Source organism: Lissotriton vulgaris, chromosome 10 (assembly GCF_964263255.1).
Source record: "Lissotriton vulgaris chromosome 10, aLisVul1.2, whole genome shotgun sequence".
NCBI classification, from domain to species: Eukaryota; Metazoa; Chordata; class Amphibia; order Caudata; family Salamandridae; genus Lissotriton; species Lissotriton vulgaris.
In genome coordinates, this window is record NC_141698.1 from 1,009,132,492 (window position 1) to 1,009,151,841 (window position 19,350).

The window sequence follows — 19,350 nt, forward strand, 5'->3', positions numbered from 1 at the left end:
TGATATGAAGTAAAGGGAAGGTTTAGGGACTGGCAAGTGGGTGCACTTGCCAAATCGACATTGCAGTCACAGACTGCACACAGGCCTTGCAATGGCAGGCCTGAGGCACACTTTATAAGCTGCTTCTGTGGGTGGCACAACCAGTGCTGCAAGCCCACCAGCAGCATTTGATTTACAAGCCTTGGGCACACATGATGCACTGTACTAGGGTCTGACAAGTAAATCAAATAACCCAATCATGGAATCACAAATTAGTACATCATTTTAACATGGGGAGCACTTGGACTGTGGCCCTGAATAGCAGTGTCATAGTGCCCAAAGCATATAACCAGCAGAAACATATAAAAAACAGAGGAGTCAATCAGTAAAAAAAATGGAAGGGAGACTCACGCCAATGATGCCAGGTCTAACAATGCATGAAGCAGATTTCCACGTGGATGTATGATAACTGCTCGAAATTTAATGTGGATAAGACTGAGATCTTGTTTCTTCAATCAGAGCTCACCACCACTATCCAATCTCTGGTAGCAGGAAGAATTGAACCCCTCTCCTACACCTACCGAGTCTGCGAGAAATTTGGGTATCAGGTTTGATACTGATCTTTCTTTTTCTTTTACTACGCACTTCCGACAAGTCTTGGCCACATGCTTCTGAAGGTTACGGTCCTTGAGGAAAGTTTTATGATATCTGCCTGAGGAAAACGGTAAGATCATCATACATGCCCTGGTTATCTCCCAGCTGGACTATGCAAACAGTCTGTATATTGAGCTCCCGATATATCTGGTCCCCAGATTACAGATTGTGCAGAATGCATCAGCAAGGCTGCATTCTGACTCCCGACATCTTATTTCCCCTCACCTGAGATGGTTACATTGGTGCCTGGTGAGCAACAGGATTGAATTTAAGGCCTCAACGCTGACTTTTAGAGCTATAAGATTCGTGCCTGCTTCATGTGCAACGATATACCAAAGAGCATCAAGGGGGAAGGTCATTCTTGGTTAGGGCAGCCAAACTCTGGAATGCTTTTCCCCTCTACATGTGCCTAATCAAGTCAGAACTAGAGTTTAGGAAGACCTTAAAGACGCTGCTTTTCTCACAGATTTAGTACCTCTATGCTGATCTTCGCTGTCAGTCTGCACTAGTGCTGGGACACCTCCTTCAAGGTAGCTGTTGCACTCTAAAAATGCACTTTGATTGACTGATTGACTCGAACACAGTGGCGTAACGCAAAATGATGAGACTCCCCTGTGAAAGTAGTGAACAGTCCCTCAGGCTCTTTAGCCTTGGCGTGAAAGATGCCCCCCTTAATCCCAGGGGTGAAGGTGAGAGTCGACCAGTTAACCTGTGTACAAGAGGCTAACGTAGGGGTTAGATTAAGGCCTAAGTATCTAATCATGTGAGAGGTCCATTGAAATGGCGCAAGTCCTTGTAAAGTGGGGTGATACTGCTTGGGCATGGTGAGGTTGAGCGCAAAGAACTTGGTCATACTGACTTTGAACCCAGACACCGCTTCAAAAGTGGCAAGGCTGTTAACGCAGCTGGTAGAGAGATGGTGGGTTGAGAGATAGTAAGCAAGAGATCATCCACAAAGAGGCTTGCCTTTTGAGCTCAACCCCAATCGTAGCAGTGTGCCTGATAGTAATGGCTAAAAGCTTGACTGCTAGTGCAAAGAGAAGGGGCAATAGTGGGCACCCTTATCGGAGCCTCTGAAAATGCAGATGAGGCTGTATTGTGCCTGTTGACTAGGATTGAGGCTATTGGGGCAACATAGGAGGCAATTATTTTAGCTATCATGTCCAGTCCCAGGCCTATCTTATCCAGACCCACTCGGGGGAAGGTCCAGTTCTCCCTGTTGAATGCCTTCTCAACATCAAGCGAGAGAAGGCACGCCGGGATGTTGCAGCAGTGGGTCTTTTCAACCAAGTGTGCTATCCAGCATATCTTGCTGCACCCTGTCTGTTGTGGATGAACCCCACCTGATTAGGATCTAAAAGACCTCGGAAGTAGTGCCCCAGCCTTGGGGCTAGTATCTTTACGAGTATCTTTTTGTCGATGTTAAGAAGGGTTATAGGGTGATAGGAAGAGCACTGTGTAGGATCCTTCCCTGGTTTGGGTATAAGGGCAATCTCAGCCGCTGCCATAGTGGGCATTAGGCCGTATAATGGCTAAAGGAATTGAAAAGCGTTAACAGGTGACCTGCAGACTAAGAAGGAACAGTCTGTAGAAAGTAACAGGGAGCCCGTCGGGTCCCAGAGTTTTCCCAAGTGGCAGTGCCCTAACCACTTGGCTCGGTTCCTCTTGGGGTGTTGATTAGATGCATTTGTTGGGGATGGATAAGATCCTAGTCGCAGATTCACAGATTTGCATCGATCAGGGTTTGGGAAGCATCTTGTGTGTAGAGAATTTGAGAGTATTCATGGAATGCCCGCTGTTTATCCCTTTCAGAGGTCGCCAAGTCTGTGACCTTGAATCAAAGTTTGGCCATATATGTTCTTGCTTGGATTTGGCGGAGTTTGAGAGCCAACAAGTAGCCGACCTTATTCCCCCTTCATAGCACTTCTGTTTCAGGGCTAAGAGGGAGTGGTCTGCTCTATTAGTTCTGTGTGCCCTCATCTGGCATCACAGGATTGCTAGTTTCTGTTTGTTGCACCTAGTGGGTGTCATCTGATCCTTCCTCTCTAAGGCTTTGATCTCAGCTGCCAGGCCCAGCTCCATCAGTCTAGCCTCCCTCTCCCTGGAGATAGCAATGGATGAGATCACCCCCCTGATGTTAGCCTTGAACCCATCCCAGAGTGTGTACAGTGAAGTATCCAGGCGAGCACTGAGCTCAAAGTAGTCGACTATCTCCTTGCAGATCTCGGCCTCATCATGCTTGAGTATGATGCATAGACGTAAGAATAAAACATTCTACCAAACTTTGTGCTCCCTTCCTACCTTGATGCTCCACTTGTTTAACACCATCGGTGCAGCGCATTTTCCCGCTGTGCGCTGAAGATTCGAAAATCCCGCGGGTCATGACAAGCTCAGTTCGTCATGAGCGTACGAGAGGTGTACTTCATGACGCGCTGAGCTCGTCATCAGCGTCGAAGGGGATTGTCAGCATGCTGCCTCTTCCCATCCTGACAGGATCTCAGTGGCATTGGTGGGCAGTCATCCTGCTACCAGCACTGCAAGCGCATTTCAATATGGGCATCCTGCCTTCACTCCATATAGCAGTAACTAATCTTCATCTCAGTACATCTGGCTGCAGGTCTGATTCCTGGTAGAACTGGGGCTAAGCTGATCCCCAACACACCTGTTCCCTCTTCTTGCTAATAATCTTGTGAGTAAAACAAAGCTATTGTAGGTCATAACTACATAAAATATTAAAGTAAGCATACATTGATTTATCCAAGGACCAACCATTCGTTTGCAGAATAAAATATTTTAAGAAAGAGTTGAAGTCCATGTTATACTTATAAGTCAACTAGGTTGCGATGTTCACAAAAGAATGGAAACGTTATATAGCAAAAATGGTTCTTCACTCTGATCTCGATTGTGTTTTTCCCTTTCAGTCACACCATGAAAGGTAGAGTTATTCAACCTGTATAAAGTAAGCAAGCTGTATAGCTGTCTTGAGAAAGGTTAGTAGACCAAAACGTATGGGCAGCAGCTGTGTGCCTATTAACTAATTTGAAATATATCTGACTTACTGAAAACCATGGTGCAAGTGCTGTTTCACCCTGCAAAGCAAGGGATGGTCTTCAAAGCTTGCCCCTTAGCTAATCACCAGTCCCAAAAGTAAAAGCACCTGCACTCACAGGCGAGGGCTGAACATATATTGATTCATGAATATATGTATTTATTCATTATGTGGTTTTCCCTAGCTTAAGCACTAATCCCATTTGAATATCCAGGAAGGGTGGCATAGATCTGCTGTTAAGTACACAAACGCACACTTCCAAATAAGGGTGCAGTACATTCTTGGTACACACGGCCAGATTCATCAAGCTTAATTGCGCTTGCAAAGGGCCAGATTCTGAGAATCTGGCCCTTTGCAAGTGCAATTTTTGCATTTGGGATTCATCATCCCAAATGCAAAATTCGCTATTAAAGAATTCGCACATTTGCGAGGAATTGCATTTAAGGAATCTCTATTTGAGATTCCTTAAATGCAATTCATGAACCATTTTAAAATTGCGAAATCGCAATTTTGGGCCGCTATTTACCGCGAGGTCAAACCTCGTGGTAAATAGCGAAAACTTAGAAAAATGCATTTAAATGCATTTTTCTAAGTTGCATGTTACACACACACATGTCTTTTGGACATGTGTGTGCGCAACACCAATGTAGATTACATTTCAGGGGTGCTACAGGGTGTCCTTTGGACACCCCTGGCACCCTTGAAATCGCTTCCTTATTTGCGATTAGCTAATTGCTAATCGCAAATAAGGAATGACTCTCCATTCATTCCTATGGGTCTTAGGCCATAGGAATGAATGGAGAGTCATTCCTTATTTGCGATTAGCAATTAGCTAATCGCAAATAAGGAATCAGTGGGAATCGCAAATTCAATTGCGATTCCTACATGAATCCCGTTTTGCGAGTCCTTAATAGCGAATCCTTATTAAGGACTTGCAATTCCTTACCTTGATGAACCTGGCCGATAGTTTCCAATGCAAAGTAATATTGGTGAGTTCAGATCTCCTCTGTAGCTGTTTCCATCCTCTTTGCCATTAAAGATGTGACTCTAACAAACCAGAAGCCTGGACTCTGCAGCTCATCTGTGTTTTTTAAGACATGTTGCTTTATTTACATAACAATTAAAAAGTCTGGAATCAACAGCATTGTTTGTTACTCCAAGAATATAATATTAATGTAAGGATAATAAGGAATATGTATGTGATCCCTAATCCTATTAGTATTTCATACACTGAGTGTATCTTTCTTTTTATTTCAGTTGTTGCTCTATCCTCTTGACAATTGCCCCCACTTCAATGAACTCTTGAAAGAAACTTTAAAATCAACGCAATTTCAGACGATAATCGCACCCTATCAGGTACGTGGCCTCTGGGCATATGATATGACTCAATTTCTCCATGTCTAGATTATGTTGCGGTAGCTTTACCTAAGCATGAGTCGATTCATACTCATAAGCTTCAATCTTCTTGCAATGCCTGTTGGCGATGATAGAAGAGGAGCTCAGCATCGAGTAACCCAGAACTGCCAAACTGAGATAATAAGTACACAAATCAAAGCATTGCATGTTTGACTTCCTGCCAGGTTCCTTTCGTGGTACATTGCTATAGGTGAAAATGGAAAGTGTGTATGGCAAACATTGGTGTTCCAATATGTAGGATTAATAATGCACCATATATAGGACGTTAAGTCTCAATTGGGGGATTCATGGAAGATGCAGGTATTTAATTTTTTTTCGAATTGGATGAAGGGTAAGCATTGGTGTACTGTGGAATGAGCTCTTCCTAGGAAGGCTTCATGGGAATCAAGACTCAGTCTGCCACACAGGTCCTTTCTTAATAGGGAAAGAGCGAGGCAGAAGGCTATCCTTACATTTAAAGTACAAAGACTATGGGCCCGATTCACAGAATGAACTTAAGACTCAATCCTAAACTTACTACTATTTTGGTATTCACAGAATGCACTTACTACTTTTGTCATTCACAGAATGAACTTACTACTTTTGGTATTTACAGAAGTTAGGATTTTGTCTTAAGTTTGTCATAAGACAAACTTAAGACAGACTTAAGACAAAATCCTAACTTCTGTGAATACCAAAAGTAGTAAGTTCATTCTGTGAATGCCAAAAGTAGTAAGTGCATTCTGTGAATACCAAAATGGTAGTAAGTTTAGTCTTAAGTTCATTCTGTGAATCGGGCCCTCAGTCTTGTGTGTTGAAGCAGATAAACTTGAAATGGATCCTCTTTTTTCAAGAGGAGACATCAAAATGATCTATTAGTAAAGTTCAGAGGGTTCGGTGAAGTTTTTGATGACTGCATCATTTTTTCTGTAGATGCAAGAATATGTTAATTCAGTCATCCAGTCGGGCAGTGGTCACAGAAGTGGACGAAAGCTGGAAGTTTGTCGTCAAACTGAGTCTAAATATTGTGGTTTGATGGCTGAGGATTTGAGAATTGAAGGAAAGATTGATTGAACATCTTCCCAACATTCTTAGATCTGGGAACAGCACATTGTGTGGCTAAAGCTCTCTGCTAAGTTGGGTGAAAAGATGGAATCGAATTGGGGTTGCATTCGTAAATGTTCTTGAGAGTCTTCATGTTAAAATACAGTCAACTTTAATATTTCCACTTAAAAATGTTTTGAAGAAGGCATCGAAACCAACTGTAAGGGCTGAGTATATGTCAGTATCGTTGACAAACGAGTCATGATTTACATTGAGCTGAGAGAAGAAAATTAAGGGCTACACAAGTTGTCTCCTGTGATATCTGCCTTGTCCCGCATTATGCATGGCCTGGTCAGAGATAGCAATATTATGCCACCTGTTAAAGTCCGAATTCCAACAGGGATTGGAATTTAAAAGTTATAATACACCTATTGCATGTTGAGCCATGAAAAGTATGGCCTATTATGCATATTTGGGTTCTTTCTGCACCAAATTCCACATGCACTGGCATTTAGCTGGAACTTTACTGCAATAAAGCCCAGCGACTTTGACCTGCCCGAATGTGCATGGGGAAAATTGGGGGAGGGGTGGGGGTGCGGTAAGTAATGCAAAACTTCTGACCTCAATGCAAATGGGAGTTTGCACAGGGATCTTGAAAAGAAAGGAACAAATGTAATGAGGGCCTCAGTGTCAGAAGTTCAGGAAAGATACAAGCCATGTGTTTGCCATATGATGAGCACCTGTGGCTTTATACAAGTAGGTGAATAGGATGTTGTGGTCAGCTGTGTCAAAATTGGCTACCGGATCCAGGAGCATTAGGGTGGGGACAGCCCCTCTGCCAGGATGCCTTCCCTGCTACATCCCTGTAGGAAACTGGATTGCTATCTAAGGGGGGACAAGGACTCAGTCTTGATAGTCAAACAATCTAACCACTAACATGACAACAATATTAAAGATTAGCAGTAAATGCAACACCATTCTCAAACAATGCAGTCTAAAAGACAACACATGAATGTTTAACCTGGCACAAAAAAGGAAGCCAATCTAATGGAGGGGTGAGGAAATATGCAAAACACGAGTCTGAATGTTTCCTGCATCAAAAGCGCTTTTGATGTAGGAATTTCACTACAAAAGTGACTTGTGTGTACTTTTTTATTTATGGCCACCAAAGGCAATAGAGAGCAGGAATCAGTCAGTCATTCCACCTTCCTCTCCAGGGAAATCCACTATTCCTTCACACAAGGATCTTATTACCTTCCCTGTTCCAGACAACATTCAGTTTTCCACGGGGCGAATAGGTATCTTTATAGTTGTAATCCGGCAGGGAATACTGGTGACCTCTAAACCTATCACTCTAAACTGCTGATTCTGTCGAGGCCTCTTTTTTGCAGTACCATTTGAGTTTTCTGCCGAAGGTTTTGTGAATAAACACAACTTCACTTCAAGATGCAGAAGAAAGGCTCCAGCCTGTGAGCTCTCTGTGGTCACTAAACTCACAATTGCTCTGTCTAATCAGGTGCCATTAGAAGAAAACGAATTCAAACTGGTCCTCTTTCTAATGCCTCCCTCAGCAGCCTGTCAGTGTCAGGGGGGGAACATCCATTAGAACGCAGTCATTACATCACACTGCTTTTACAACGCAACTGTTACAACGCAACTGCCTTTACATCGCATGCCATTACAACGCATGCCACTAAAACGCAAGCCATTACAATGCATACCATTACAACGCATGCCATTACAATGCATTATAAGCTAAGTAATGGAGATTTTTTAGTTTTAGGGTGGGTATGGGTTTTGAGGTAGATGGAAATAGTACTTTTTACCCCTACACTATCCAACCCTTTCCCTACTGTTGCACTTGTTGGAGTGGGAATAGTAATTTTTACCCATACGCTTTCCAACACTTACTCTACTGTTGCCCTAAAAGTATTATGCGTTGTAATGTTTTGTGTTGTAATGATATGTGTTGCAATGGAATGCGTTGTAATGGTAGTTTTTTAAAATGTGTTGTAAAGGCATGCAATGTAACGGTATTGCAATGTAAAACGGTGTTGTAAAAGCATGCGTTGTAATTGTTTGCGTTGTAACATCATATATTCACTCCGCGGTTCTGCAATGTGAGGTATTAATTTAGAGGTTGGTGGAGTGAGATCTCCACTCCGGGAAAGTGCCCTCTTTCTTGCATGGTATGCCCCCACTTTTTGCTGAATTGCTGATGTGCTTTGACTGAGTGTGCCCTGGGCTCCTGCCAATCAGGTGACCAGGGCCTGTGTTCCTTCCCTAAAACGTTGTTGAATCTAAAACCCAATTGGCATCTCTGGTCACCTGTCAGCCCCTGCTAAATGGTACCCTAGGTACCCAGGGCATAGTGACCAGAGAAGACCCCTAAGGGCTGCAGCACTTATTGTGCCGCCCTTAGGGGCCCTGTACCCTGACACACACACACTGCCTTTGCTGGCTGAGTGTCTTGGTGCAGAACTAAACAAAGAGTCGACATGGCATACATCCCTGTGTGCCATGCCCACAACCCCACTGCCCTGGCATCCATCAGTCACTCCTGTAGCTGGGTGCACTATGCCAGTGTTGTGGGCACAGATGCTTGAGCCCTGTGCCCCTACAGTACCCAGGGCCATTCCTGGGCACTGTAAGTGCAGTGCTGCCATTAAGAGTATATGGTGCTGGGAGGTTGTCATTACAAACTCCACAGCACCATGATGGCTTCACTGAAGACTGAGAAGTTTGGTATCAAACTTCTCAGCACTGTAAACCCACACTGATGCCAGTGTGGGATTTAATGCAAATGCACGACAGAGGGCAACTTAGGTGGAGTTGCCCCTTGAACCTAACCTACAATCCATGTCTCATCTGAGAGGCTGCCTAGGCTGCCACACAGCAGACATGTTGCTGGACGCCTGGGTAGAGAGCCATCCGCTCCCCTGGGCCTGCAACAATGCACGTCCTGGGCGAGGTGCTTGGTCTCCTCCCCCAGGTTGGGCAGGGGAAGCTTCAAAGGCATGTCGCCTTTGTGAGCTTCTCCATACCACTTGCTGTACCCAGCAACTGGCCCCCACCGGTTCTGTCCCCCACTCTGGCGGGAAGACTGGCGGGAAACCCTACGTGAGGAAAGGAGGTGTGCCAGCTTGTGCCAACTCCACCCCTCAGGAGGGAGAGGCGAGGTGAAGCACAACTCCGGGATCCGGTCATCTTGAAGATGGGGAGGCCTGCCCAATCAGCGATAGGCTCCTGCCCCCCTCCCACAGAAGAGGAGCAGGATAGGGGGTGTACTCACCCCAGGACAGGGACCTGTAGGTCCCTGCCCTTCCCCTACCTGTAACACCCCTAAATTTAGTACTTAGGGGCACCCCTAACCTTCCTTCCTCAGAACCCGATTTGAAAACAAGAAAGAAGATCAAGAAGAAGAAGACCTGTCATGCAGCTACTAACAAGAGGATGACACCAACTGACTTGTCCCCAGCCCTACAGGCCTGTTGATCCTTGAACCTGCTCCTGCTAAATCCCGGCGCCTCCTGTGGACAGCAACCTGGAAAACCCTGGAGGACCTGCCTGCCTTGAACCTCTTAAAGACTGGGACTCCCATGAGCAGTGGTTCTTCTCAAACAGCAACACCCCTGGTGCCAGCCAGGAACCACGAATCCAGCCCACTCTGCACCCGCCGAGCCCGGCCTGTGCCCGAATGGACAACGACCCTGAGGAAGTCCCCCCGGCGATTGTGTCCTGAAATCCAGTGCCCAAGGATCCTCCTCGACGACCCAGACGAGGCCTGCAGTCTCACAACAGAAGACCCCTCCAACCGCGACCAGCAGAGGGTAAGATTTTCCGACGTACAAAGACACCCCTGCACCCGGCGCCCCCTGTACCCCTGTGCCCAACTCCTGGGTCCATAAAGTAACATTGACTGGTTTCACTTGGAAATGCTTCTACGTGTGGAGTTTTGAAACTTTAAAATATTCATCTAAAATCAGCTGAACAACAAATTCCGACTTACTCACCTGTTATCAGGAGAGAATCCAGTGCTGCATCTTTTAGCCAAGCACTGGCCCGGAAAAGTAATTTTAACCATACTTGCCAGTAACTTGAATTTCCTTCCTTAGGAATCCATTGTCTGCTTTTCATCAAAAAACATTCTGTGTTGATTTTCACAAACTACAAATATTCCTTAAAAATCACCTGTATGACTTAAACGCATTATTTCAACTGTTTACAGGAGATGCACCAGTGCTGGATCCAGGATCCAACACTGAGTAAGAAAAAGTAACGATAACACTACTTACCTGCTAAGTGAATTTCCTCCCATAGGATAACATTGGTGATTCAATGTGAAAGTGTCAACTTTTAAAATACAATAATATTCCTTAAAAATCACTGTAACCAAAACGCTTTCACTCAACTGTTTACAGGAAATGTCCCAGGACTGAATCTAGGATCCAGTCCTGTGGTTAGAAAAGTAATCTACAAAGTAACTAATTGCATTTAACTAGAAATTCCCATTGAGCTCAATGTTGCATTGTGTTTGAAATTGTGTTGCCTATTGCAACAACTGTAACTATTGTAATCAAAAATCTATTGCCTATTTGAAAAGTATTTAACGAAAGTAACTCATTCTTAGAAAGTATATTCTGCTACCTTGTTGATTCTAAAATACAAAAACTATATATTTTGATACAAAACAATTGTCCTAGAGTTCAGTTCTTGAGTGTGTGAGACCATTTGCTGACTGAGTGTGTACAACAAATGCTTTGCACTGTCCTCTGCTACTGCCTTACTGCTCGAACAAGCTACCACTTTAGAGAGTAAGGTTATATCTAACTTTACCCTCTGCCAAACCTCTGGGGACTGTGTACCTTACTTTGGTCCAGTATATACAGAGCCACTCTCTTACATCCACCATAAGTTGATGGAGCTCCCTTCGCACCAACTTAATGGCGTCCCTGCCCATTTAAAGGTGGATGAACTGCTGGTGTCCAACAGTGGTGCTGCAAAGGCTCTTTTGACAGTAACACGTTACTCAGCAATCAACCTATTAAGGACATGGTGGCTCTCTCCTTTTACCATACAGGTCCAGCACATAAGGAGTGGGCGCCCTAAGCAAGGAAAAGAAATAATGGTGCCCCAATAATAGTGGACAACTCTTGCTCCATCAGGCCCATTTAGCTTATGTTTTTTAACAATCAAACGAAAAAAGAAGGCTAAGCGAGTGGAAAAATCTGCCCCCCCCCTTGCCATTTGATATCCTTCAGTGCATCTGCTGATAAGATGAATGTACTGAAGGCATCAACATCCCTACCTGTTGACCTGTAGGTATGAGTGGTCCCCTGCCCGAATAGAGGAGGCCAGGGTCTTTGCAGACCTGAAGGGCTGGTGTGCTGCTCGCCATGGTCCAAATGAACCTGTAAATCCATGAAAATGAAAATACGCAGGGTAACAGCCAAAAGGTTTCTGCCTAAACTATGACAATTCTGTGAAATTCATGTAGAAACCCAGGGTGGGGGAGGAGGTGGATTTGAATTCGAAATAAATCATTTTTTTATGGTAGTTATACTTTTTATATGCTCTTATTGTTATATTTCAGGATTTTATTCAGAAGGTTTCCAACGACACGGGGTATCCTGTGAATGTCTTGATCAATAAAGGCAAGCTGTGGATTGTGTATGACACTTTACTTTGTGAGGTATGACATATATTACATCATTGCATTGTTGACCTTGCTAAATTAAAAAAATACTTCAGAATTCATTGTGAAGTTGGAGTTAATTCAACACCGAGTTTAATTTAAAGTTGGGTGGAAATAAAAAGTTCTCTGATTTCAGGAGTAAGTGTTAAGCCCTAGAAAAGCCGCGGACATTTCCGCTATCATCCGATCCCTACGGGATGGGACATTTAACCGTTAGAGATTGCAAATGAACCAAATTTAGGGGCATTAGGTTCACATTTTGCATTTGTTCGGACTGATTCCTATTTACCAGATGAATGTACTGTTTATTTTATTTGGGAATCAGTCTGTGCACAGCCGTTGGTAAGTGAAGTTGTATAGGTGTTCTGTGCTCCAGGGTATCACCCTCTGAACAGAGTGTAATGTCTCAATTACTTACCAGTAATCGCATTACTCTGAGTCCTACTCCCTCGCTTCCATAAATGTGAAGGAACAAAGAACGAGGTGCCACAGCTCTCTCACCACATTTCACCTAATCTGTACCAATAATTGACATTCTCTATATTATTTCCTTACCTAAACATAAACCTTACCTATTATTTGGTTAGATTAGATTGCTTGATTAGTGCATACTTATGCCTCATTTAATATTTCAATTTTTAAGGGATGTTTATCATCCAGGTAGCTTATGGAGAGTTGTTCTTGTGTTTAAGTAAATTAACTCAATCTTGATTGTATCAAAGTTTTAAGATGGCCTAGGAGATCATCCGCATCAGCTGCTCTGAATGCGTTGCACTGGCTCCCCATCCAAAAACTGATACTATTCAAAGTCCTTCTGATCACATACAGAGGCTTTCATAAATGCGGACCCAAATATCTGTCAACCAAATTTCACAGATATCTCCCAAATAGGGAACTTAGATCAACTACTGCTAATCTAATGACCATACCCAAGTTTCGACTGACCACCAAGGGTGGCAAATCCCTAGCAGTCCTAGGCGCTAAGGCCTGGAATGCCCTGCCAGCTAAACTTAGAGCATCACCATTGGAATAAATCTATAAAAAACTCTTAAAAACATGGATTTACGGATTATCTGATGCAAAATGTAAGACTCTTGTCTAAGGACATCTAAAGCTCAGCTACTACCCCCAAATATTACATCTTTGCAGTGAAATCAGCAGCGCCAAGATGCTCCATGGAGTGTATGTGCGCTATACAAAAACCAACAAACATCAAACATCAACATCAAACATCAATTAATCTGAGAACAGCATTTGGAAGACTGTGGTAAAATAAACGGCATGCTGAAGTTGCAACCCCATATCCATGGGGTATGTCCCCCGGGCACTGGAAGGAATAGTCCTTATTTAAAGGTTTCAATAGATTGTATCCAGTTCAATAAACCAAATATATTCTGTTGGGTTTAATGCTATTTAATATTGTTGTAACCTCACAATATTTTTGCGCGAGCCTTCAGGGAGAATCCCTCTTCTTTACTACCTCCACCTGACCCCAGACTCTGCAACGCACTCCCTTACAGGCTTAATTATCCACTACTCCTCTCCAGTACACCTTATCTCACAGCTGACCTTGGGCCCAGCCTCATATCAGGCCCCATCGGGCTCCTCCTCAGATTCCCTCACTGCCACCATCCACCAGTGCCCCTCATCTCTCTGTAGCCTCTGCCCCTCATGACCTCCTCCTCAGACTCCCTCACTACCACCCTCCACCAGTGTCCCTAATCTCTCCCTAGCTCCCCCTCCATCCCTAACCTCTTCCTCGGATTCCCTCACTGTCACCCTCCAACAGTGCCCCTGCACGTCGGAGGAGGAGGAACACAGCGACACTCGCACCTCCAGAGAGGGCTCAGTCTCACCACAACTGGTGACCCCACAAACTGCTGACACGCTGATATGAAACACAACATGAAGCTGACATGGTAAGAGCAAGATATTCCATGCAGATGGACACCGACAATCATCGCAAACCAAAGATGAAGGTAATGGCAGGTGCGAGCACACTCACAGATACACTATGAAGTGGGTAGCCAGAACGCTGACCACCAGTGGCGACGCCAAAACACCCCCCGCACGAAACGAACTAGTGACAGTACGAGATGTACAGTTTGGACTTATTGTGTTGAGCAATAGTCCCCTTATGTTGGGAATGTTTCCCGAAAGTTGTTTTTAAGTTCCCCCTTCCCCATCACTTTCCTGGTACTCTTGCGGGAGCGAACAGCTGGACTGATATCGGACATGTGGAGGGCGGCTGTGCGGGCGGGGGAGGCCCTCGCTATGTGGTGGAGCAGGATAGAAAGAAGACATACGTAAGTAGTCACGGACATGACGAGAGCCCCTAACACGGACATTACATTTGTTACACTAAATGTGAGGGGACTGCACACGGCTACGCAGTGTATGCCTATCTTAAGAGACAGCAGGCACACATAGCCCTCTTACAAGAGACCCATCTGACGACATTAGAGGTCGAACGATTACAGAGGAAATGGAAGGGGCACCATTTGTGCCACTGGGTGCTCAGCGTTCGCTAGAGGGACATTCATCTGGATCAGGCCAGGTACCCCGTTTAAAGAACATGTAAGGGTGGTGGATAAGGAAGGGTGATACGTGCTGATAGAGGGATTATTGGACGGGAAATCGGTATTGATAGGCAGTATATATGCCCCTAATGTAGAGCAAGACGTGTTCTGGAGCCGCCTCACGAAAACATTAGCTCAACATACGCACACCCCTGGATATTAGGTGGAGATTACAACTGTGTCTTAGACACAGACTTGGACCGCTCCCACCCCCCACTGGCACATTCACCACTCTATAGACAAACGGAACTCTTCAACGTATGGGTAAAACACTGGGCATTGATAGATGCATGGAGGGCACAATACCTCAGCACTAAACTGTACTCATTTCATTCCATTCCCCATGATCTACGGGTGTGCCTAGACAGATTTTTATGCTCGGCTGCCTCACACTCCAAAGTGCAACACACAGATTATTTGGGGAGGGTGCTATCAGATCACGACGCCCACTCGTTGACCCTTAGGTGGAGACCGCCTCACCCCCCAGTACCCACATGGAAGCTACCCCGGGAATGTCTCACGGATCAGACCTTCACACATGACCACGGGGTACACTTACAGGAACACTTCACAATAAACGCGGGAACAGCATCCTCATGACTCTTGGAGTGGGATACACACAAAGTGGTGGTGAGGGGTCACTGTTTACAGCAAATAGTGGGAGTGCGCAAAATACTTGAGAAGGCGCTACAAGATACGGAACATACCCTAGCAACCCTACTGAAAAAAGAGGACCGTGGCGAGGCCACCCCGGAACGAGTTGCGGAAGCCAAAACTAGATATGCGGAAACACCAAAGGACCTCCGCAAATATCATTTCAGAGTATACGCTGCCAGGGTACACCGGGAGGACAACAGGAGAGGGACACTTCCGGCCTGGCTTGCTAGGTAGGACCCCGACCTGAAACTAGTCACGGAAGTGAGGTATCAGACAGGACGGCTCCAGACTTCCCAACCTGCGATATTACAAGTCTTCCACGCATATTATTCCAACATTTACCAGGCCCCGAGACAGGGAGACCCCGAGCAATCAATAGAGTTTTCCATGCACTAACACTCCCCCAGGTCCCGCAAGTGGATAAGAAATTGCTAAAGAAAAAGATACGACCTGAGGAGGTCAAACAGGCGATAAGAGCATTGGCTAGGAACAAGGCCCCAGGGTTGGACGGCTTCCCACTTGAATATTAGAGCACTTTTTCAGCCCACTTGGTCCCACGCATGGTTATCATGTATAATGATAGTGAATAAAACAAGGACCCCCTGAGCACAAAATTATATGCAAATCCTAGGTCAGGGAAAAATCATATGTGCAAACATGTACCTAGGCGTTCACGGTTGCTTGTCTAAGAAATAATATGAAACCTAAAGACCATTCTCAAAGATGAAATTACAGTTTTATTGAGAGCAGTCAATGAATTTAGTTAAAAACAAATTTAATGAATCCAAAAAGTTATTATAAAAATAGTCCGTAGGGACTATACATGAATTCTCAACATAAAAGGAGAAAATAAGTATACATCAAACAAAGGTGAAAGCACCTACACAATGTAAAAAACAATTGTAAGCAAATAAAAAAATACAATAAATATTTGTATTTTTTATTTGCTTACAATTGTTTTTTACATTGTGTAGGTGCTTTCACCTTTGTTTGATGTATACTTATTTTCTCCTTTTATGTTGAGAATTCATGTATAGTCCCCACGGACTATTTTTATAATAACTTTTTGGATTAATTAAATATTTGTTTTTAACTAAATTCATTGATATGCTCTCAATAAAATTGTAATTTCATCTTTGAGAATGGTCTTTAGGTTTCATATTATTTCTTAGACAAGCAACCTTGAATGCCTAGGTACATGTTTACACATATCATGTATAATGATGCACTCGAGAAAGGGGAATTACCAGGATCCATTAGGAAATTGATTATAGTTACCTTTCTAAAACCACACAGAGATTCTACACTCCTGTCTTCCTACAGACCGATCACGTTACTCAACGCGGACTGCAAAATACTGGGTAAAATTCTGGCAGAGAGATTCGCCCAAATCCTGACCCCGTTGGTGCATCCAGACCAATGTGGGTTTGTTCCACACCGTAACACGTTGTAAAATATACGTAGACTGTTCCACATTCAGGACACGACAGAGGGGCGGTTCCCCAACGTGGCATGCCTAATTTTAGATCTTGAAAAGGCATTTGACACCCTGTTATGGCCGTATTTATTTGAGGTCCTTCGAAGAAACAATATCGGCCCGGGTCTATTAGCATACACAAGGCTCCTGTACACGCGCCTTACCTCTCGAGTCTGGATGGGCAAATACATCTCCCCAGAGTTCGCAGTGGAGATAGGAACCAGGCAGGGGTGCCCACTGTCACCCCTCCTGTTCACCCTAGCGGTCGAACCCCTGGCAATCCTCCTGCGACGGGAGGGAGAAGACTGGGGAATTTCCCTAGCAGGTACAATGCACTGTGTGTCCTTGTATGCGGACGACCTATTAATATATGCCCGGGACGCCACCAAAGATCTGACGGCCATCTGGAGATCACTAGGAGACTTTGCGGAAGTCTCGGGCCTCAAGGTGAACTGGGAGAAATCCTCCCTCTACCCGCTGAGCCCCCACATGGCCCCATTCGAAGCTCGGGTTGGTGCCCAGTCTCTCAGATGGAACGCAGAGGCCCCTAGATATTTGGGACTGCAACTGTACCAAACCCCGGAGGATCTGTATGAGGGGAACCATCGTAAAGCCCTAGCAGGACTCAGGTCGGCAGTAGGATTTTGGAAAACGTTACCTCTGGCCCCCATAGGCCGAATGGCACTGGCAAAAATGATAATGGTCCCCGACTATTGTACCATTTCACTAACCTCCCAGTGGTTCCACCGAGATCATTCTTTAAAGAGCTAGACAGTCTCCTTACTGAGCTTATATGGGGAGGAGGGCGGCGACGAGTCGTGTTGTCAACGTTATACCTACCCAAGACAGAGGGGGGCTTGGGAGCCCCGGCATTCGAAGCATACTTCTTAGCGGCACAGCTCCAATGGCTATCGTATTGGACAGCGGGGCGCCATATAGGGAAGACTATCACCATGGAGGGCCTCATGCCACAAGCGCCAATCCAATGCTGCTGTCGGGTACTAAACCCATACGCACGCGGCCACTACAGGTGTCCATAGCCCGCACCTGTATGATGAAAATACATCGTATGTCTAAAACATGGCCACCATACTCGCCCTTACTACCGTTGATGGGTTTTCCAAAAGGGGACACGTACTACACACCGGGTGCCCTCCCGGTATGGACAGATCTGGCAGTTACAGAGGTAGAATCATTCTTCGAAGAGGGGCAGTTGAAGACATACCACGAGATGATGGAGCAGTACGATCTCCCACCCCGGCAATTTCTAATACACAGACAGATTCTAGATAGCAGCTGTAGGTACTGGAATCCTAACACAGGGGAACCTCCAACGCACCCAGTGATCCACGCGATATTACACATGGGAGTGGGGCGTTATTTTGTCACTTGGCTTTACAAGGTAGTGCGTGAGCTGATCCTCCCATCCCTTCAGCCCTTGCGTCAAAAGTGGGAAACGGACTTAGGTAGGGTAGTCCACGACAAAGAATGGAACACAGCTCTGGAATACCCCAAAAAAGTCTCTAGAAATGCGCGATTCCAAAAGATACAGTTTAATATCCTCCACAGAGCCTACCTCACACCGCACCGCCTACACCAATTCTTCCCAAATACACACTTTGCATGCCCCCGCTGTCAAGCCACAGCAGCAGACTTCAAACACATGTTTTGGGACTGCCCCACACTCAATGGCTTTTGAGACAGGGTGCATCGGACACTCACAGTAGTCACCAACATCACAACTATGTCCACATAGGAGGCATGTGCACTTGGGATTTTCCGCAGGCGGAAAACTGAGAAAGTACAATATCGATTCATGTCCCTAGCCATCCTCTTGGCAAAAAGGGGAATAGCCATGCACTGGAGGTCCCCCACGGGGCCTCCGGAAGCAGCCTGGATAGGCGCCATGAACAAATGGGGAAAAGCTGAGGAAGAAACACTCCAAGAGGAAGAATTGAAGGGAATCCGCAAACACCCTATTTCCTTAGAGTGGGCAAAATTAATGCACAAATTTACACAGGCAACAAACCCACCGTAGACTCCCGCGGCCTCACAGTCCCAGACCCAGCCGGCCGCTCCAGCCCCCTGTACTTCAGAGACGTCTCGACAAAGTCCGCCACCCCGGACCCAATCAGGAGTGGTACTCACACAGAGTGGTCACCCCTCGGCATAGTAGGGATCACCACAAAAACTCGAGCCCTCGACCCCTCTGCCCCGCACACGCTACCACTTCTCACACATCACCGAAGTAGGAATCCAGGGATAAGAGAAATCCCACCAAAGCACGGTTGGAAAACTCCCGCTCCCCTTTAGTTCCTCCCTTCCCATGGTTTGCTCCAACGGTTAGAAAAGTTAGCAAGTTCAAACTGGAAAGGGTGCCACCACCAGAGATTTATTGGGAATGCATACAGAAAAGGTTGACACGGCAACACCAAGGGATGCACATCACGACGACCCCGTCAGGTACACCCAGAACAACAGATTACACCTAAAAGTGACGCAGGGTCGCTATTGTGCTAAGAGGGGTGGGTTACTTTCCCCCGACAGGTCTTTATTATTATAAAGTGTACAACACTGACGTTGCAGGAATATGATGTATGTAACAATGGACCAAACAGTTCTAGAACGGTCGGACAACACAATGCTCATGTATGAGAATGTATACCTGGATTTTATTGTGATTGAGTCTTCACAGCATCGCACTAATGTACTAACTATAACTGTCATAATGAATGCAAAAAACCCAATAAACAAATTTAAACAAAAATCTATTGTACCCCAAAATTCATCAGGGTTAGTCCAAGCTGTGAGTTGTTGCGTT

At 45.2% G+C, this 19,350-nt stretch overlaps 1 protein-coding gene across 1 annotated transcript in view; it reads left to right on the plus strand.

Annotated features, from left to right (window-relative positions):
• Positions 1-19,350, plus strand: part of ACP3 (acid phosphatase 3) — a 263,609-nt gene that overhangs the window by 118,349 nt on the left and 125,910 nt on the right. The window contains exons 5-6 of the mRNA XM_086942048.1: positions 4,940-5,038; positions 11,715-11,813. Coding sequence (XP_086798174.1) covers positions 4,940-5,038; positions 11,715-11,813 — 198 coding nt within the window. The remainder of the gene's footprint in view (positions 1-4,939; positions 5,039-11,714; positions 11,814-19,350) is intronic.